The 22,360-nt window shown below is 46.5% G+C and overlaps 1 protein-coding gene across 4 annotated transcripts in view; it reads right to left on the bottom strand.

Annotated features, from left to right (window-relative positions):
• Positions 1–21,322, bottom strand: part of gas7a (growth arrest-specific 7a) — a 57,800-nt gene extending 36,478 nt beyond the window's left edge. For 3 of the 4 annotated variants that reach the window (XM_048246752.1, XM_048246751.1, XM_048246753.1), the window contains exons 1-5: positions 20,991–21,322; positions 15,639–15,759; positions 13,630–13,728; positions 11,627–11,712; positions 4,807–4,875 (exon numbers count right to left, since the gene is read on the bottom strand). In XM_048246752.1, coding sequence (XP_048102709.1) covers positions 4,807–4,875; positions 11,627–11,712; positions 13,630–13,728; positions 15,639–15,759; positions 20,991–21,167 — 552 coding nt within the window. In that variant the 5' untranslated portion in view covers positions 21,168–21,322. Of the gene's footprint in view, positions 1–4,806; positions 4,876–11,626; positions 11,713–13,629; positions 13,729–15,638; positions 15,760–18,930; positions 19,020–20,990 lie in introns of those variants that run through there. The other variant, XM_048246754.1, reaches the window with a different exon arrangement.
• Positions 21,323–22,360: the final 1,038 nt, after the last annotated feature.

The raw sequence follows: 22,360 nt of genomic DNA, 5'->3' as shown, positions 1-22,360 counted from the left end.
AGTACGTTCAGTGTGTAGTGCCACTATTCCAATGTTATTGCACTATACGGCCTCCCGTAGTGATGGGACTCCAGGTGAACGATCTCCTGACCACTCAAACAAACAAACCCCTAATCTGGTCACCGGGGAGCACAAACTCCACTCAAGTGTGCAGTGTATGCACACACACACACACACACACACACACACACACACACACACACACACACACACACACAAACACATAAACACACACAAACACACACACACAAACAGATGCACATACAATATATACAAACAGCACGTGTCCACAAATGTCTATGCATGTGTGCACATTAGCACATGGATGCATGTTTAGAAGCACACACACTCATCCAGACAAACACACACCCAGAACCAAGACACAAACACTCACACACTCACCTAGACAAACACACACCCAGAACCAAGACACAAACACACACCCAGAACCAAGACACAAACACACACCCAGAACCAAGACACAAACACGCACACACTCACCCAGACAAACACACACACCCAGAACCAAGACAAACACACAAACACTCACCCAGACAAACACACACCCAGAACCAAGACACAAACACACACCCAGAACCAAGACACAAACACACTCACATTCACACTTATCTAGACAAACACACACCCAGAACCAAGACACAAACACAAACACACTCACCTAGACAAACACACACCCAGAACCAAGACACAAACACACGCCCAGAACCAAGACACAAACACGCACCTCTGTGCGCATTCTACACCGATCAGGAATCTCAGTCACCACTGACACTATGGGGTGCTCGCCGCTGTTGCTAAGCGACAAATTGCTTTTGCTGTAAAGGCAAATTCTCCGCTCCCCAAACACACACACACACACACACACACACACACACACACACACACACACACACACACACACACACACACACACATCCACCCACCCTCTCCATTACACAACACTCTAAATACTTCCTCACTCTCTCTCTTTCCATCTCTCCCTCCCTCTCTTTGTGCTTATCATCCACATCTCTCCATCCTTCAGAGCTGTACTACGTGTACCTTGTCATCACCATAATGGCGGATCATCCTGCCCAGACCATTCTCCACCACAACCACCACCACCACCTCGACCACCTCCATCCAACCCTTCAACAAACTGTTGACACCCCTCCCCCCCAACTGCTACCCTCTTCAGCAACAAGTGGTGCATAAGAGGGGATAGCACAGCATTACCCCAGAAGAGGATTGATATACTGTATCAATATAACACTCTCTCTCCATGGTTCTCATGCAAGCTGCTAAACAACAGTTCTGACAAGTTGCACTGGAGAACCAAGACACACGCACCATGCAGCATGGGGGCAGGAGGCTGAGGAGAGGTGAGAGCGAGGCTGAGACATCACACCGTAGACGTGTGGAAACAGTCCTGATACCAGAGCTTGTACCACATCACAGTCTGTGTTGCCAGCCCAGGAGACGCGTATAGACTGTGGCTAAATCAGGCTAAATCAAAGATATAGACACTAAACAGAAATAGTCACACACAAGAGATGTTACGTTTCCACGTATCATTAACCCCAATGATTTTATGAATGTCAGCACAGGGAATACAATATACGTTTGCAAAATAGTCTCAAGCCAGCATGTGGCTGTGTGAGTGAGAATGTGTGTGTATGGAATTATGATTGCACTCGGACCCACGGCAGAGGCATTACTCAGTAGACACAAACAGCCTGAAACCCCCTGAACGTGAAAAGAACCAACAAACACACATCACATTTCAAGACGTCTCCATTCATGCCGCAAACTAAAACGTTTGATGAGGTTTCCCTTTTTGATGTGTATGAATACAATATATTTTGCTTTTTCCACAGCACATGATCGTGTTTTCCATTTCAACTGCCATTAATCAGAACTATTGCCTTTGTCACCATGGCAACTGGCCTGGCTGTGTCTTCCTCCCCCTCTGCACGGTCTGTGAGCTCTCCACGGCCAAACCCCCGCACTGCTCTAGTGGCTGCGGCAGGTCAGTATTACAGCATCACACACACACACACACACACACACACACACACACACACACACACACACACACACACACACACACACACACACACAAGCACACATGCACACACACACAAACATTCTGACACCTCTGTCTGCAGTCCTAAGAAAAAAACCTCAACCTGCTTCCATCTGTCTCGGTCACACACACACACACACACACACACACACACACACACACACACACACACACAGAAACCTACACACACACCTACCTTTCCTCTTCCCTAAGCTCCCACAAAACTCATAGTCAAAAACCCACACACGTGCACTCAAACATTTCCTCTGCCCTGACCACCCCCTCACACACACACACACACACACACACGAGGCATTTTTCTCTGAAAATCACTGTTAATCATCAGCAGGCTGTGGGTTACATAAGCTGGGCCAGTGTCAGGCTGACGTGAGAGGCTGGAGGGGAAATGCTCCTATTATTTATTTCTCCACACATTCACACACACACACACACACACACACACACACACACACACACACACACGCACAAAACCCACAGCCATAGCCTCCCTCTCCATCTCTCTCTCTCTCATTTTCTATCTCTCTAAGTTTACTCAGCCATTCTGCTCCACAGCACCTATTTAATGGGCTGCTTTCTTTATGTTATGTTTATGATATTTATGTGCTAAAAGAAGTAAAAAACATAAAAATTAAAATCACAACTAACAACTGTTTGGAGAATATGCAGGATAAAAATCAAACCCTGGACTTTTGTGTGTTTGTTCTAATTCTCAAATAATGAACAGGGAATGATTTTAGAGATGGGGGAGAGGACTTGTCCACACAGCACACGACTCCGTAGTCCTTCATTTTACCGTCCCCTAAATACTTATATCTACCTCACAAATACACGGTAAATTATAGTATATCATTGGGTAATTACCACAGGTAACATGAAGGCAAATACAGAGAAACTACATGTAACCATAGGTAAGATCACATGTACATGTTGCGTCCTGGTAATTACCCAGTAAAATACTATCATTTACCGCCTATTTACTTGCTAATCAGAGGACTGTAAAAGGAAGGGTTACCTCGCGGTGAAAGGAAGCCCTGGTCAGTGGTACCCTGCGGACATGTTTCACAGATGTGCCCACTGGCACGTAGTGCCCACACACACTCTGCTACAGCTGGGGTTGGGGAGAACAGACAGTGAGAAGTGACAGTGAGGTGCGTGAGCAGCACGCGTGAGCACGCGTGAGTGACGGTGACGGTGACGTGATGCGATGGGAAGAGCGCGCCTCAGTGAGCTACAGGTGGAGAGCCAGCTGTGGCAGGGGGAGCTCTGGAGGGAGGAGGAGGAGGAGGAGGAGGAGGAGCTCTGGACACGCATCTTTCTGTCCATCCGTTCACGTCACGTTCACACCGCGGCAGAGCCAGAAAACAGCCGTGCGCCTCCTGGCCAAGGTCCACACACGCTCAGGATAGGTGCACGCTCCTCGCCACACGCCCCCCCCAACATGGACCAGACCTCCCCCACCACCGAACCAACACTCCCGTGCGGTCACCAAAAACATTTATCCAGAGGTTTTGCCGAGCTGCGTGACTTTGGTGTGGGAGCAGTGCCTCTCTCTCTGTAAGAGTAAAGCACAGTGCAGCACAAGAGCCTCTAAATAAAGCTTAAGAGCGGCATTGGAGGTTCGAGGTGTGGGGGTGAGGGGGAGGTGAGGAGAAGGGACAGAGTGTCATCTTTTTCCAGCATCAGATGGCCTCTCTCTCTCTCTCTCTCTCTCTCTCTCTCTGACGGTTTAATCTGTGCCGTGGCGAAATCAAGACAATCATCAGGTTGGCAAAAACTCATATCATCACTACAAACACGGCGGTCAGTGAGTCAACTGAGCCTCTGCAACACTAAACACTTGATGTGAATGAAAGAAAAAAACAAAAAACACTGCGGTTTCTACTGTGCAGTCTCTAGCCTGGATCTCTGGAACCTTCAAAACACACACACACACACACACACACACACACACACACACACACACACACACACACACACACACACACACACACACAGTCAAATCTCTGTAGAGTTGATATTGCTGGCCAGGAGCTGAAGCATGAGGAAGAGTTGTGCTGGTAAGCAGATGCTGAACATTACACACATAACAGCTGCTTCTCTCTCTCTCTCTCTCTCTCTCTCTCTCTCTCTCTCTCTCTTTTCTCTCTCTCCGTAAGTGAAAACACTCCTGGCTGCGACGGTGAGAGATCTCCCAGGCACTCACCACTCGGTTCTCTCTTTCAGAGCTCAGTTAGCGCACAGAGATGTGCCATGGAAGATAGGAAGCCAATAAAAGAGCCATTATGGATTCCACTGTACACTGATCAGCCTGTGGTTACTCACTGTTTTGTATCTCCCATAGGGGTGGAGGGAGAGAGAGAAGGAGAGAGAGAGGCATGCATTCAGAATAAAATAAACAAATAATTCAAACAATTCAAACAATAATTCAGAAAAAATTATACAAAATGTACACAACAAAAACAAAATGACAACAAAGAAAGATCGAGAAAGAGAGAGAGAGGGAGGGACAAAGACTAAAATAAACAAAGACAGAATAGAGAGTGCGAGAGCCAGAGCCAGTTAGATATGGACTGAGTGTGACAGAGAGAGAGAAAGAGAGTGAGAGCGAGAGGGAGAGAGAGAGAGAGAGTGAGGGAACACCAGCGTGACAGCGGGGAGCGAGGTGGACAGACGAGCGGAGGCGCTCCATGGCTACTCACGGTCATCTTGGTCTCCTTGATCTCGCGCTCCTTGTTCTGCCTCCTGGCGGGGGAGGTGGAGCCCGGACTCTGTGGAGAGAGGCAGGAGGCATCGTCAAAGCTCTCCTCCGCGTCAAAGCTGGCCTCCATGATCCTCCACTCCACTCACTACCTAGCTATCTCTCTCTCTCTCTGTCTTTATCTCTATCTTTCTCTCCTCTTCCTCCTTATCTCTTAACTCCCTCCCCAAAAATCCAGATGCTTCTTCAGTCACTTTCTCTTTCTGTCTCTCTCTCTCACTCTCTATCTCTCTCTCTCTCTCTCTCTCTCTCTTTCTCTCTCGTGCGCTCTTTCTATCTCCTGTTGTTTTTTCCCTCTTTCTCTCTGAAGGCTGCTGAAGCTCTGCGTGCGCTTTTGAATCTGGCTGCCTCTGTTGCCGTGGTGAGTGGAGTGTGTGGATGTTGGTGGTGGTGATGGTTGGGGGGAGGGGGGGAGGGGGAGGAAGGGGGGGCGGTCGCGGCTGAGGGAGCGTGACGAGTGGAGAGGAGTGTGTGTGTGTGTGTGTGTGTGTGTGTGTTTGGGGGGGGGGGGTAGTAGGGGGAGCTCCTGGTTTAAGCGCAGCGGTCCTGCCTCAGGGGTGGATGACTGGGGAGAGAGAGAGAGAGACGGGGAACAAGAGGGCGAGAAAGAGAGGGAGAGATGATATTATGATATATAGAGGCAGATTTAGACAATCAAAGAGAGAGAGAGGGGGGTAGAGAGAATGATACAGATGATAGAGTTCAAAGAGACAGATATAGAAAATCAGAGAAAGAGGGGGGTAGGGTGATATAGCGGTTGAGAAAGATGACAGAGGGAGGGGGAGATGTAGAGAATAAGAGATGGAAAGAGAGAGGGAGAGGGAGATGTAGAGAATAAGAGATGGAAAGAGAGAGGGAGAGGGAGAGGGTGATTAAGGAGAAAGTGAGAATATATTAATTCCAAGCCCAGCTGTATTTGTATGATATTCCATTAGGACAATATTTACAGATGATCCAAATTTAAGTTGACACCTCATCATGTCAGGAGGACAGAAAGATAACTACAGAGATACACAGAGGCAGATGTATGGAGGAAGAGAGAGAGAGAGAGAGAGAGAGAGAGAGAGAGAGAGGAAGTCAGGTATTCTACAGCTGCAGCAGAGCAGGCATCTCCTCAAGCAGTGAACCACTGATGAGTCCCACTGACACACAACACATGGAAGGAGCGAGGAAGAGAGAGAGAGAGATAGAGAGAGGAGGGGAGAGAGAGAGAAGGAGATGCTGGAAGGGATAGAGAGAAGGAAAGAAAGAGGGACTGAGAGAGTGATACAGAGACAGAGAGAGAGAGAGAGAGAGAGAGACAGAGAGAGAGAGACAGAGAGAGAGAGTGAGAGTGAGAAAGGAGAGTCAGATTTATTTATCCAACTCCCCCTCGCTCCTACCTCCTGCCCTCCACAGACGGCCAGTTTGTAGAAGGCAGGGGAGAGAGCAAGAGATGGAACGAGAGAGAAATAGAGAGCGCATGTGAGAAGAAGAGATGTGAGGTGTGTGCTTGTGTGTACATCTGTTTGTGTGTGTGGGGTGGGGGTTGGGGCTGTTACAAGTAAATGAACTGATGAGCCCAGAGAGACCTGATCATAATTAGATGCAAGCTGCAAATGAGGATATCAGGATCACAGATACTGATACACAGACATACAGACACAGGCACACACACACACACACACACACACACACACACACACACACACACACACACACACACACACGCACAAACACAAACACATACACAAACACATACACACACAAGCATGCTTTTGTTAAAGCTTTTGAAACTATCCCCCATTACCATGTGTGTCTGCATCAGTGTGTCTGCTGGTATGTTTAAGTGTGAGGATAAGTTGGGCTTGTAAAAGTCAGGGTGAATTGTCTGTGCGTGTGTCCGTGTGTGTCCGTGTGTGTGCATGCGTTTTATTGGGTTGAAGAAAATGACTGTATTTTGTATAACAATACAGTATTGTATGTATTGATGTGTTTTTGAGAAAATACTGCAAAATACTCTCTGTGAGACATATGTGATTTTGACCTGATTGTATAGTGCATTCATGTGGCTGGGAAGTGGGAAGGCCCCCACTTTGGAACTCCATACTTCCGAACTGAGGGCCAGATGTACTAACGCTTTTGCGCCCACTTCAGGCGTATTTGCTTCACAATGTATGTGTAAAATCATTGCGAGGTATAGAAACAGGCCGCAATGATGTAAAAGTGCAAACTGCCTGTGGCGGAGCTGAAAGTGGCAGATTGCGTTTGTCATGTCATGCATATGCATTCATGGGAGGATCCAGGGGAAAGTGTAAGTTTAACGTAAAAAGTTGGGAGGGGAAGAGTAAAGAGCGCCTAATTATGTATTCCGCGGTATGTACAAAGACTGCGCCTGAAAGCGCACGTCTATTTTGCGCCTAAATACTTCCACCTTGTAAAAGCAGGTGTTAATCCAAATTGCAGTTCAATGCGTCAATATGAGAACCTTTCAAAGACAACAGAATCGCTAGAGCACCAGTTTTGTAAGTCTCTGTACTATCAAAAGCAACATTAACTTTTGTTGGCCTTGAATGTCTTACTTTCACTTTCACGTCATTCACTTAAACTTTCCTACTTGCTAGATTTGACCAATCTTCCATAGCCTACGTGCACAAGTAGTTTGAGTAGAACTACTGATCTTCATTATCTCCCTGCTTGTTGACATCTTATCATGTATGGTATTATTTCATGATCGCTAAACGTTTGATTCTTTTTAATGTTGTCACCAGTTAACTTCATTCAACTGCTTTGTATGTAGGCTGCCATTCAGTTGTGGACATTAAGAATTGCGTTTAAGGGCGGAGAAAGGCAGAGAAAGGCGCAGTTTACACTAAGTGGAAATGCATGGATTCCAGTTGCTGCTACTGGAAGAAACTGGAATCCATGCATTTCCACTGAATTATTTTTGGAATCTGATCCCTTATCATACCTGTTCATTCTTACTCGTTGCTCGACTTATCGTGACTAAATTCAAGATGGCTGCAAACGCTAAACCGTGGAAGATACTGTCTGTATAAATCGTCTTGTAAGTAAACTACCAGTGCTTTTCAAAGTTCTCAATGTCTCGCTTTTAAATGTCAGGGTCCTCGGAAGTCTACCAATGAAGTGTGGAGATACATTGAGCCTCGTAAATGGGTGTAAAACAGTGATTTATTTGCATGGCTAGTCCGATGCCGAAGCACCACTATTGAAAAAGCTGTTGGTAGCATCGGCTAACTAGCGCCAGATTTTGGAGTGCAGGGGACAAGCCGAGATGGGCTATGAGACATACGTTCACACTCGGTATCATGTTTCAATACACTTTAGGTCAATATCACACCGGATTTCTCCTTTAATATTACATCCAACAGTAAAATAATGTTAGCTACTGACAGTAGCTTAGGTAGTTCGCCACAATGATAGTGTGTGATGGAAAAAGACTTATATCGCTGTAACGTCGGTTTTGTTGTGCTAAGTTATTGCTCGACAGAGCTGGTTTAGCAAGAGTTGACATAAAAATGATGGAAAAGGTTTGAAGCGATATAAGAATGTTTAGAACTTTTAAACCGTTTTGGAATTTCTGGTGTGTGATATTCCATATGCAGCCTTAGACAAGTTTTAATAGGCTAAATGTTTGGGATAAAAAAGTTGATTTACAAAGTGATTCCATGCTCCCTTGAAAAAAAGTATTTTGAGTATTTTCAAACTGAAAAAAATAAAGTACCGGTAATTTATTTTGAAACTTAATATGGCTACAGCATTTTGCAGTTTATTTTGATACGTTTAAAAGGCTATTTGTCTTTTTATTTTGAAATACATTCTGATGTACATGTATTTTTGCCCATCCCTCTCTCTCTGTGTGTGTGCTGTGTGTGTGTGTGTGTGTGTGTGTGTGTGTGTGTGTGTGTGTGTGTGTGTGTGTGCGTGTGTGTGTGTGTGCCTGTGAGCTCATGCATCTGTATAGATTCATACATCTGCGGCCCGTGACACATTTTTTGTTCTGTGAGTACACATATGGTGGTGTGTTTCCACAGTTCCTATTCCAGTGCTTCTGTGTGTGTGTGTGTGTTTGTGTGTGTGAGAGAGAGTGTACGTGTGTGTGTGTGTGTGTGTGTGTTGGAGTGTGTGTGTGTGTGTAAGTGTGGGTGTGTGTGTGTGTGTGTGTGAGAGAGAGAGTGTGAGTGTGAATGTGTGTGTGTGTTGGAGTGTTTGGTGTGTGTGAGAGAAAGAGTGTGTGAGTGTGTGTGCGTGTGTTGGAGTGTGTGCATGTGTGTGTGTGTGTGTGTGAGAGAGACAAAGAGATAGAGAGAGAGAGAGAGAGAGAGTGTGTTGGAGTGTGTGCATGTGTACTGTATGTGTGTGAATGTGTGTGTGTGTGTTGGAGTGTGTGCGTGTGTGTGTGTTTGTGTGTGTGTGTGTGTGTGTGTGTGTGTGTGTGTGTGTGAGAGAGAGAAAGAGTGTGTGCATGTGTGTGTGTGTGTGTGTGTGTGTGTGTGAGAGAGAGAGTGTAAGTGAGTGTGTGTTGGAGTATGTGCGTGTGTATGTGTGTGTGTGTGTGAGAAAGAGATAATGTGAGTGTGTGAGTGTGTGTGTTTATCAGAATGTGGTGCTGCATGCTGTGCTAATGCCGCTGCAGTGCTGAGGCTGGAAGTGTGAGAGCAGGAATACTACACGTGACGGCTCCAGGACGTCTCACACACACGCCACTTGCTGCTTTACTCGCATGCACACACACACACACACACACACACACACACACACACACACAAGAAAAAATCATATGCATACACACAAACAAGCACAAACACATATAAATGAACACACACATTTCTATGAAGCCATTACAAACTAAACAGTTACAATAAGTATAGTATAAGTATATATACTCTTTTGATCCCGTGAGAGGAAATTTGGTCTCTGCATTTATCCCAAACCATGAATTAGTGATTACACACTCAGCACACAGTGAGGTGAAGCACACACTAATCCCGGCGCAGTGAGCTGCCTGCTACAACAGCGGCGCTCGGGGAGCAGTGAGGGGTTAGGTGCCTTGCTCAAGAGCACTTCAGCCGTTCCCACTGGTTGGGGCTCGAACCGGCAACCTTCCGGTTACAGGTCCGGAGTGCTAACCAGTGGGCCACGGCTGCCCACAAATATACAAACACACACACACAGACATAAGAGCAAGCCTAAACACTCCCTTGATCAAAACAAGCCGACATCAGCACATACAGTCCATCACATACATCAGCGGTTCCCAAACTTTTTTTCCCGCGGACACCTTTTACATCCGGACTCGGCTCGCGTACCCCCACCTGGTCTATGAGCTCGCACGCTAAAAAAAACAGTGTGGAGAACAACATTGGACTGATTAGATAGCACCTCACTGCAAACCACGCACTGTGGATTTGGGTAGTCTGTCTCCCAATTCACGTGAAGCCAAGGCCTATATGCCTCATCATACTTTAGTTTTCTTCACACACTTTAGTCTTTTCTGTCTCTTCCTTTCTTTTATCCCCCTGCTCTCCACCTCCGCCTTCATCATTCTGCCCCCCATCCCATCGTTACCTGTCTCCTGCTCTGTTTCTCTTGCTTCTCCTCTTCGATCGCTTTAATTAGGCCTTTTGGACAGTGTCCCTGTTTTTAGCCAGTTTTCCATGTTTCCAGTTTTCTATATTTCCACGAAACTAACATGCCAGATATTCTGGCTGCCCGCAGGAAATCCTGTGCATTGTGGGTAGCTTATTTTTTAATGAAAACATAGCCTACTATAGAGTTTACAAATTATTTCCTTTAATTTCACATTTCCATATCATTATAACCCGATTCGAAATTATGTATTATTTATTAATTAATTAGATTATTAATTAATTAAATAATTTTTCCGACACCTTTCCGACATTGCCCTTTTCCTCTCGCGTAACCCTTGACATACATAACACACTCACTCTCCCACACCTGCTGATCGTGCCTCTTAGCCCAAAGTCTCAGACTGCCTCTCTGAGTCCCGCTCCTCACCTTCCTCCTCCAGAACATGGCTCCTCCACCTCCTACTCCAGCAGCGATGGCTGCCGCCTTGCCCTCTCCTCTCCTCTCCTCTCCTCTCCTCTCCTCTCCTTGCGCCCCAGTGTCCGCTACCCCTTGCGCCCGCTCCTGGTCCCCGTCGCTCACCTCCGCGCCTCCGAAACTCCAGCCGTCACTCTCTCCTCCGATCGCATCGATGCCGATATACTCAGCCCGCTTCTACCCTCGGCCCACACACACACTCCTTCACACACACTCACTCCTTGTTTTCACTGGCCCCCTTTCAGGAACTGACCGAGCCCAACGTCTCACCGTCCAAATTTCTGCGTGGCCATATGGCCCTCTCTCTCTCTCTGTCCCTCTCCTCCACCTTCCTAGTCCTGCTGCCACTGTGCCAAACACGGCTGTTGTACCCTCTTCTGACTCGTTGGTGGTCACGTGACACTGGCACCGACCCTGTTGACGAAGCTTCGCTCAGGTTGGTACCACTGGGCCACCCGACTGGGACGCTATGACGGAACAAGTCGACTGCAGACTGTTCACTGGTGCCTCTGCCTTGCCATGCTACTTCCTGGACTGAGCTGAAAATGACAGGACTGGCAGGTCAGCTGGGTGTGTATGGGACACCTGGGAGCCAGCAGATGAATGGCGGCGGTGCTGGAACACAATCAGTGGTGGAATCCTTTCAATGGAAACCACACACTGGCCTTGTCTGTGAGAGAGAGACCTGATTTTACCTGTTTGTCCAGGCTGGCTTTCTGGAGAGCCAAATCGGGCAGCTCCAACGGCAACGCAGGACTCCTGCTGGCCTGGCATCCGTTCACTGGAGGGAGAGAGGGAGAGATGGAGAGAGAGAGAAAGAGAGAGAGAGGGAGAGACGAAGAGAGAGAGAGAGAGATGAGAGAATGCTGTCTTAAATGAATCTTAATGCTGTCAATGTTCTAATTGTTATGCTGTTTTAATTGTGCTTTGGCAACACTGTACTTACAGTCATGCTAATAAAGCAACCTTGAATTGAATTGAATTGAATTAAAAGAGAGAGAGAGAGAGATGGAGAGAGAGAGAGACAGAGAGAGATGAAGATAGAGAGATGAGTGGTGAGAGAAAGGGAAAGGAGAGAGAGAGAGAAGAGGAATGAAAGAACCCAGGACACAGACAGACGAGGAGATATGCATGGCTTTCACATTCAAACCTGCGGAGTCTGTACAGAACATGCTAGAACTTGGAGCACACGATTACCACGGTTACGTAATGTCATTGTAAAATGGGCCGTTTCCCAGGCACATACTCTGGGGTTCCCGTGGTGACGGATATGCTATAATTAGGTCACAGGCTTGGTCAGCTCGTCTGTAAAGCAGTGACACCACTGGACTAAGCCGGGCCAGGCTGAGGTGTGTGTGTGTGTGTGTGTGTGTGTGTGTGTGTGTGTGTGTGTGTGTGTGCGTGTGTTAGTGTGTGTGCGTGCCTGCAGCTCTCAAGGGACTGAGTTTATCACTAATGAGGCACAGGCCTTGCATAGAAACAGAGAATCTTACAGCAGACATACACACACACACACACACACGCATTGAAACAACAGATGTGTATGTCTGCACATGTCCCCCCCCACCCCCCACATACACACACACACACAGAATACAGAATAAAATGTTCAGATAATTTTTTATCCCAAATGAGGAAAACAGAGTAGGAGAGATGCTCCTCCCTCCCTCAGGTAAAGGCCTTCCTGTCCCAGCGTACCACAGGAACCGCAGTGGCAGCAGGCTGGGGGAGGCAGGGTGGGCTGTGTATGTGTATGTGTATGTGTGTGTGTGTGTGTGTGTGGGGGGGCTGATGCTAGCGCTCAGTTTAATTACTGCCCCCTGTCTGCCCTCAGATGGGACTTGTCATCTCTGGCAAGTGTTTGCCTCTTAACGCCTCCCTCCTAACACACACACACACACACACACACAACCACCCAGACCACCAGTGAGAGGAGACTCTGTCAGGTCCATTACCACATACCTAGCTTCCTACATCTGAAGCATAGTTGACGGAGAGTGCTTGGTTGTATGTGAGTGTGTGTGCTTGTTAGGGTGGTTTATGACCACATTTCACCTGAATACAGTACATACCACATCATCCTCAAATGTCCCTCCAATTTAAAAGACTGTTTGGTTAAAAGTGATATGCGCCCTCAACACACACCGACCATGCCTTTCATGCCTGACAGCAACTACAGGTGTGGTGGCTACGCAAAATGCACGTACACACACAAATATAAGAGCTTTAATCATCCACACACTGGTAAGGCCATAATCATACACTGTGCTATTATGTACAGCACCACTGTTATGCGTTTCTGTTTGGATTTTACACCACCTTTGGAAACTAGAATAGAAACTTGAACTTAAAACCAACAAGGATGCTTGCGCTGTCCCAGAGTAAAGAGGAGTACAGGGCAGAGAGTGCCAGCACGCCACAGGTATGTTGACCGCTCTCTGAGGCTCCTGCCTAGCTGTTATACACACATGCATTCACACATGGTTAGAAGAACCTACTTCCATGTCTGTTCACCACATGTAGGGCTAGCGGGTAGGGTAGCTGTTACAATGAAGAGCTGTGGCCTCCTTCCTTCGTATACGAGAATAAATATATTCAGCCTTTATTTGACCTATGTGTTGTGTGTATGAATTTATTATCTAATTGGAAGGGTTGAACACACACAGTGCCGTTGCTGATATGGAGAGGAGAAAGTCACCTGAGGAGGTGCTGGTTGAGGACGAGGCTCTTGGCAGGAGGCTCTTGGGAGACACAGTGGAGGAGGAGGAGGTGCAGGAAGGCCGCTTCCATGTTGTCTCTGGAACACAGAGTACGCACAAGAAGAATCTTCAAGGCGATAGTCATTTAAAATACTCTTGGAACATATACCAGGGGTACTGTTCCTCACAGGCAGCTCACTGTGTCAGGATTAGTGTGTTCTTCACCTCACTGTGTGTTCACTGTGTGCTGAGTGTGTTTCACTAATTCACGGATTGGGATAAATGCAGAGACCAAATTTCCCTCACGGGATCAAAAGAGTATATATACTTACTTATACTATACCAGTTGACCAGTCCAATTTATGGGCTGACACAACAGATACAGTGTCTGAACAGTCCTGGGACTGTAGATGGGATAAAAGACAAACACGACAAACAAACAACAAATTACTTTATCCTACAATATTTAACCAGTCTTGACACCTGGAGGTTCTGAACCAATCAGGACAAAGTCTACCTGTCACATGTGCTAAACAAGGCCTACGGTGAGACCAGGGGATGGGAGGTGTTTTTTTGTTTTTTTTTCCTGTTGCGCTCCTTTTACGTAAACAGCAGACACCAGGAAATACCCAAGAAACATCACAACACCTGTGAAGTCACCTCTCACACCTCATCAAAGCAAAGCATACAAACACAACACAACAAAGGCAAAAAACAAACCAAAAACTGAAGCATAGTTTCAATCATGACTCCATCCTTTTCAAATTCATCCTCTTATTCATCCTCTTATTCTTCCTTTGGGCCTGATTTGGGATTTCCACTGACTAAGCAGTGTGCCTCAGCCCCTCCACCATCTCCACAGCCCAGCTTGGACTTCCTGCCGACCGACTGCTGCCCGCCTGTCTCACATTTCATTTGCATTATAAACATTACGAGCCGAGTCAGCCTACTGTATCGCAGAAATGGAATACGCGCGGCGTCCACGGGGGAACGCGCTGACGCGAGGTAGCCGCAATAAAAACTGCGAACAGAACTGGGCCGGCTGAGTAGCGCTCCGCAGCGCTCCCTGCTCCATCAGTGTTAGCGAGGGCTGAGGGGAGACGAGAGAGACAGGTATTTATGTGTACCCAACACCTGTAATTAACATTATTGAGGCTGTGACCCATGCAGCACAATGGAAGGAGCGCTGGAGATTTTTTATTGAGGGCATCATCCACATGCAGGCATGCCGCCGTGCCACTGCAGGAGGAGCTGTGCCATACATCAATTACACCGTGAAAACAGCAATCAGCAGTATTCCAGCAAGAGTTATGGCAGTCGGCAAAAGCAGTTATTACTGAGAGGAGAGTAGGAAACACACTCGCGCTCACGCATATGCACACACACATGCACACACACACACACACACACACACACACACACACACACACACACACACACACACACATGCATGCACACACACACACGCGCCGCATACACACACACACACACACACACACACACACACACACACACACACACACACACACACACACACACACCTCTCATTCCACATCACCCGTAATCAATTCTTAACCCACAGGCACAACTTCACAATCCTGCACAGCCTTCCCCCTTTGATAAAGCTGAGTACTGTGGCCCCAGTGCTTCAGACGGGCGACCACTAACGTGCCCGAACAGAAAGAGCAGGCAGCCGGGTCTGAGCGAGCAGAACCCTGACTAGCAGGGGCTTTGTGAGTGAGATGAATGTGACTCCCTCTACAGATGAATGGGGTGCGGATGTAGGAGGCGGACGGGGATGATGATGAGCTCTCCAAAGCCCCGGAGAGTGATGGGACACGACAGCCACTTCAGACAAGACAGAGAAGACGTGGACACAGGAGGAGAGGAGCGGAGCTGTGGTCTCCCTTTCTAGACTTGCTACAAAAACTCTAATGCATCCACAATAAATACTATCTAACAGAACAGAACAGAACAGAATTATTTCCTTTGGTGCAGAACGGCCTACCTTTGGTGGTGGAGTTGACAAAGTAGCGGTGTCCGTCAGGTGACAGGTAGCACCTCCATCCCTGGGGAAGAGTCTGGTTGTCTGTCACCTCTGGTGCACTCAGAGGTGGGGCCACAGGCTTCTAAGAAACAGAAAACAAGATGGCAGCCTTTCACTGCAGCTCTGCCACAAACTGGCTTTATGGCTGAACAAGGGATGAGGTGGGTGGTAGGGGGGGTGGGTATGAGGCATTGATTTCAGACAGCACATTTCATCATTATGCCCATTTTTTGTATTGCATGAATGGAAAATTGACTGATTATTTATCTATGAGCAAAAATACTACTCCAAAACAACACTGTATCAGTAAAATCATGAGTGTTATGGCAAGATTTGGTGAGCTTATTTCACTTTTGATGTGCTTATTTCACTTCCTGAGGTCCACTACCATAATATACTTGGACTACCCTCTCTTCAGCTCTACTGAGGCCTCCTTCATAAGGCATCAACACACTGCGTGGGAACTCAGCTGAGGCGGCATAAGACTTCATTAACTTGACCAGACCCTAACAAGCTGCAGTTTACCGTGAAATGAGGACGAAGAAGAGAAGTGGTTGGCCGCAGAGGATGAGGGACCCTTTTTAATCAGATTAGCTTGCCTTGGCAATGAATACCACACTGGCACAACTGCCAAGGTGTCATAGAAACCCGCTAAACTGTCCTAGAATAAAAAGCCAGGCTAGCGCAGGCTGGAGATTCAGGTTGTTTAGTATGTCTTCGCTGAGGTGGAACACAAACGCTTGGCAGAGAGATGCCCGGCTAATGGACAGGGGGTGTTGGTCAGTCCAGGAGTCTGCGATCTGTTCCATATGCTCAACATTATGATGGGAATGACCTCACGGATACACTGAGTGTGTATTCAAGTAAACTTTTCACCCAGAGCAAAAGAACCTTAAAGCGTCCATTTTTCATCTAACTGCCAGAACACTGATTCAATTAGGGTGGTAAATAAAATTAGATTAAAAACCAAACCGCAAATTGAAATTCAGATCTGTTGCACATTGGGCAAGCCAAGGACACTGGCAGAGAAGCAATCGTATTTTGGACAATAACTGAGGTGTAAAGAATAAAGTCTGATTTATTGCAGCTTTTATCCGAGCGGCCCAGTGTTCAGCTGAGCCTAGCATTGCACTGGCACAAGAACTTTCCTTGCTGGCTTTGCTCCACGCTGTCGTAGACGCATTATCTGAGCTGTATTTCACCTGGAGAAACGTGGTCGTGGTTACGTAAGGGAATAAATATGAGTGTTCTTCAGTGAGCCTTTATCTTCTGTTTCCAGAAGCCCACGGTAGTCCCCCCTCATTCTCTCGGCAGTGAGAGAGGATGCCACTGCGAAGCAAGCGAGTGTTTACTGCAGCGTGTTTTTACAGTGGAGGAAGCGCAGCAACTCTCAGCAACTACCAAGTTCGATAGCACACACACAGCAGCAACCTTAACTCCGCTGCCTGTTTTACTGTGTGTGTGTGTGTGTGTGTGTCCATAGCATACATGTGTGCTGGTACACGTAAATCACAAATATGTAACTGTGTGCAAGAGAGAGTCTCATCAAGAGAGAGCACATCATTCATTCTGGTCCTCATCCAAAATGATCATGTGTCTCACTCCAGGTCATCAGGCCAGTGTGGGTGGACGTGCACGTTTGATGTGCAACATAAAAGGGATTCCTCTCTATCTCTCACTCCCACCCTCCCTCCCTCCCCCTCTCTCTCTCTCTCTCTCTCTCTCTCTCTCTCTCGAACTCACACACTCCCCTCTGCATCAAGGCTTAGTCACGACCTTGCCGCATACAGTAAGTGCTACTGAAACAGCCTGCGGACCAATTTTTATTTACTCTGCAACCGTAGACGTCCGCCACTTCCTCCCGGCGCGAGCCACAGAATAACCGTTATGGATGCAAACGGCTCGGCGCCTCGAGGTCAGAGCTGTAAAGATGGATAACGTGCCATGGTTCATGAAACTATTACAGTCTCCTTTTTTATTGCTTTCAGAAAACGTTTTCTCTTCTGTCGCTGAAAGAAAATGTGGCTCTCTTGTTATTACAGCTTCCCAGTGAATCATCTGGATGAGTTGCAGCTTCCCACAGTGGCTTTATAGATACCACACATTACTCAAGAGATGGGAGATAGTAATCAGCTGCTCAAAATAGGAAAGCGCTGATTGTATCATATCTCTTACACAGACAACATACAAGATTCCAGACTGATTCCAGACTTTCTGTAGTCCTATCTAGAGTCAAGATATGCTCAGACTGTCACAAATATAATACTTCCTGTGAATATATTTGTCAGCCCCCTCCCAGACATATTTGTTATTATTCATAGTCTGATGTAACGCAAAGAGCTTCATTACATTGCTCTAACACTGTTCATATATAGATCCAACAAGAGCCCTGGGATTAAACGCACACTGCATGCAAGCCAGTTCTGACGGGGACACTGCATGCAAGCAAGCAGTTCTCAAATCCAAGGTAATGAACCCAGAGCATGGTCATCATCATCTGCGCTCAGGAGCAGAGACAAATTTGTCACTCTCTACCTTAATTAGTGACTACAGAGGCAGCAGAGATGAGTAAGACGACAGAGGTCTGGCACCAGAACAAACAACCCAGACTGCATGTGACACATGCTTTCCCCTCTCTGGAAGCAGGGGAAACACTGTGAGACAGAGGAGGAGGAGGAGGAGGAGGAGGTTTGACAAAGTCGACAATGGCAGCATTGCGTTAAGAAGTGCAGCAGGCACCTCTTGAAACCCACAATGAAGATTAAAGCACTTTGGCAGGAGCTCCTCAGGGTGGACCAGCTACTGGGATAGACAATATAAGCAGTGACCGCCAGATCTGGAGCCTGACCAAGAGAGTAACTGAGACCACAGAAACATCTTTTTCAATGCTTCAGTTAAAAGCGTTACTAAAAGGCCTTGGCTGGAGAGCTCAAAACTCTTAAAAATATATATTATTTTCTTGCAGTGCAGCATGGATATTTCTGTTTTATACTTATCAATGCCAGAAGAGAAGTTCTGTTACTGTATCCACACAAAATGCCTTCTTCATTGAAATGAAGTGCATAGCTTCAAAGGTTGCAGCATCCACATTTAATCAGTTAGACCTGACGTGAACACATACAGGCATTGCTTTCTGCTGCAGACACACACACACCACACAGAAAACCGAAAAACAAACTAAGTAAAGTAGCACACGACAATCGAAGGATCAAGCCCAGCCAGAAGTGCATGGATTAAAAAAGGCTGTCCCTACCATGCTCCCTCAGACCTGGTCTTTCTTGTGTCACAGAGTGAAGGTGAGAGGTGTCGACTGACACGACTTGCTCAGGGGAGAGAACCGTCAGACTGTGAGGCAGAAAGAAACTCTGGAAGCAATTTTTTTGCGGCTCTAACGTCCGTCCCAACCGAACCACCGCCTAAGGGCTCAAGGCTGAGGACATGGGTGGACAAAGAATGAACATGACTTTATAACTGAAACTCTGTCAAAGAAAAGGAGACGTGTTTGTCTCGTTGTCCAATGCCAGTTGGAAAGCTGTTTGAACGCCTTTGTCTGAGACTGCCAGATGTTAACGACGCCACAAGAGCCCAGGCCGAAACATCACTGCATCCCTCTTCTGAGCCTGGACGCACAATGGACCACAGTGTGGGACGTAGCTAGGGGAGTCACCGTGGCAACAAGGCCTGTTTTGTGCGACCCGCTGGCCCATAACTTGCAAATCAAATTGACCCCTCTGTGTATCGCACCACTGATGCTCCCTCCAAAAATGGAAATGGGCAACTTTACTGATGAGATGATGACAGTGAGTGGGCTTGGCTGTGCGGAGCATGCAGTGCAGCTGGCTACACAGGGAGATAAAAAGCGAAAACACAGGATAGGGAGGGAGGAGAAGGGGAGAAATGATGACAAAATGCTGTCTTAAAAAAGCATCAACGTCACACCATGGGGGGCTTCAAAAGTAGAGCAGTCATTCTGTTTTAAATCACATCTTTTCACTAGAAAGATAATCTCATGGGACTTGCCTGAAAAAAAAACAATGCATATTACATTAAACACTGATTTTAGGGAGATTCTTATATTCTTTCCTGGTGCCTGTCACACAACAATCACTTAGGACTCCAATTTAAAATGATCAACCATGTGCATTGCTAGTTTACAAAAAATAACAAAATATTGAATTGACTGACTGTCAAGAGATGGGGACATCCAAGGGCTGTCTGCCTCTCCTGTAAATCTGAGTGTTCTGGATGAAAACAAACCTGTGTGCTGCTTGTATGTATTTTATGCAGCTCCCGTGTTGAAAGTAGTGTCTGCTAGTGTATTTTATGCAGCTCCAGTGTTAAAAGTAGTGTCTGCTAGTGTATTTTATGCAGCTCCAGTGTTGAAAGTAGTGTCTGCTAGTGTATTTTATGCAGCTCCAGTGTTAAAAGTAGTGTCTGCTAGTGTATTTTATGCAGCTCCAGTGTTGAAAGTGGTATCTGCTGTGAATGAAACAATCTAAGAAGACTTGATGTGTTTGACGGAAAAGGTCAAGTTGACCTCTTGGTCCTTTCCATGATTTTCCTGTATAAGCACTTACAGTATGCCTTTGAACAAGAGCACACTTTTACCTTCCCCAAATTGTACATTGTTTCCTGAAACTTCATACCAATGTATTACATGTAGAGAGTGAGCAAGATATCTGAACAAGGAGTCATGTTTTTCCTTAAACAGATTAAGAGAAAATCATAAACAGAAAGGCCCCACAGGCAAAGCAACCTGAAGTGATGGCAAAAGTTTTCCTTAAGCGCAGCACAAAAAGGACACTGTGAAGTGTCTGACAGCTGTGCAAGACTAATTTGACTGAAGTGGCTGACTGTTGACCAAACGTTTTGACATTAAGAGATTAAGTGTTATCTTAGATGATATTTCTTGCTGCCTCCTTTTTGTAAGTGACACGCACTCCGTGTGTGGCCAGATATGCGCTCACCAACATTACTGAGCTTCCCTTATGAGAGCTTTGAACTTCTGTGTGCATGCCGAGTGCTTGTGTGTGATGTGCACTGCAGAAGATGACATGAACGTGCTCCTGGAAACATGCTGCAGTACATGATAAGTCATTCGTATCCCAGAAATAAATGTCATAACTGAATTAATATACTGCATTTGTTTCAGGTATGGGTTTATTATTTTCACAGGTCACCTTTTACGCATCAGAATACAAGTAATCCTACTCGGACGAACGGATGTGCGGAACAAGGTGTAAAGTTAGAGAAGTTAAAGTTCTGATGAGAACTGATGAGAACTGCCATGTTTGTCATCTGCCCCTGGCTTACCTCCAGAACTTTGACATAATTAGCAGGGAACCATCCTCTGACTCCGTCTATCGCTCCTTCCCACCACCCGCCGTCCAGTGGTTGCAAGAGCTCGATCATTTCTCCCACTTCGAACTTGAGCGCTCGGTCATTTTCTCCGCTGAAGGCGTACATCGTTCGGCAGTAGATTCCTGTCATTGCCTCAAAGGTTTAGAAAGAGCTCTAAGCGGGGAATGTTAACCTATCTTGGTGATGTTTTCATAGTTCAGTGTCGTTTCGTTGAATGTAGCATCGCAATGCAGCCACTTGTAGAGTGACAGCGGTACGAAGAAAGAAACTTTATTCCCACTAGCCAAAACGTTGCGGCAGAAGAAGAAGAATCGGAGGTTCTGTAATATAGGCTACAGATTACAGAACCTCCGATTCTTCTTATGTCTTGCCCAGATGACACACTGCACCCAGCAACTCAAACACACACACCTGTGAATTACTGACTGAACACAGTGAAATGGCAGTGGATATTATAGCCGATTAATTGTTTCCGGATATGCATTCCCTTCTTGACATAACCACAGGTTGCTTGACCCATGAAATACAGAACGCCAGATATGCTGCTCTGTTTCATGACGGACGCCATCTAGAGTAAGTATTTTGAACAACACACGTACTGTAGGATAGGATAGGCCGTGGCCTATCCTATCCCCAGTGGTATTAATGTGTTGGGGCGAAAAGGCGACACTGAAAGCTACTTCCACCGAGATAGTCGTGTTATATTTGTTTAACAATACTGTTTCTAATCTTCGGGCGGGGGGGGGCGCCGCACAGTCTACAACTCAAGTCGTGATTTAGGGATATCTCTTTGGCACGGAGCTGGCCCTGTGAATAGAAAGTTGTCGTGCCTATGTGCTCACCTTGATGTGACTTTGCATTCAGCAGACAACTCGAGCACAGTAATAATTGGAAGTGGGAACAGCCGTGGCATTAATTACAGAGCTCTGGGCATCTAAATTGGGTTCATTAACTTCAATGTCACTGTCCTTCAGTCAGAAGAATAGGTCTACGCGTATTGAGGCTGGTTGGTTATGATAGTCATTGTTTTAAAACAGCTGCGTCTAAGCGGCGTCTTTTGATGACCTGTCAGTATGTCCGTCCTGGTTGACCTCCATTAGCCTTTAAAACGAATCATAACAAACCTCGATCACAGCCTGCGAGTCTGTTGCTTTTCTGTATCCACTAACATAGCAAGTGTATTTAAGTCAGGAGACGCTTCAAACCATAGACTGTATACAGTCTATGCTTAAAACCCTGTTGAGTATCTAAAATACCATAATAGTATAGACCTATTGTTTGTAAGACCGGATACCTTGCATATGATTACAGAATGCTTAGGC

This window comes from Alosa alosa, chromosome 6, assembly GCF_017589495.1.
Source record: "Alosa alosa isolate M-15738 ecotype Scorff River chromosome 6, AALO_Geno_1.1, whole genome shotgun sequence".
NCBI lineage: Eukaryota > Metazoa > Chordata > Actinopteri > Clupeiformes > Clupeidae > Alosa > Alosa alosa.
The sequence above is the reverse complement of the archived record's forward strand: the minus strand, read 5'-3'. Positions and strand labels throughout refer to the sequence as shown.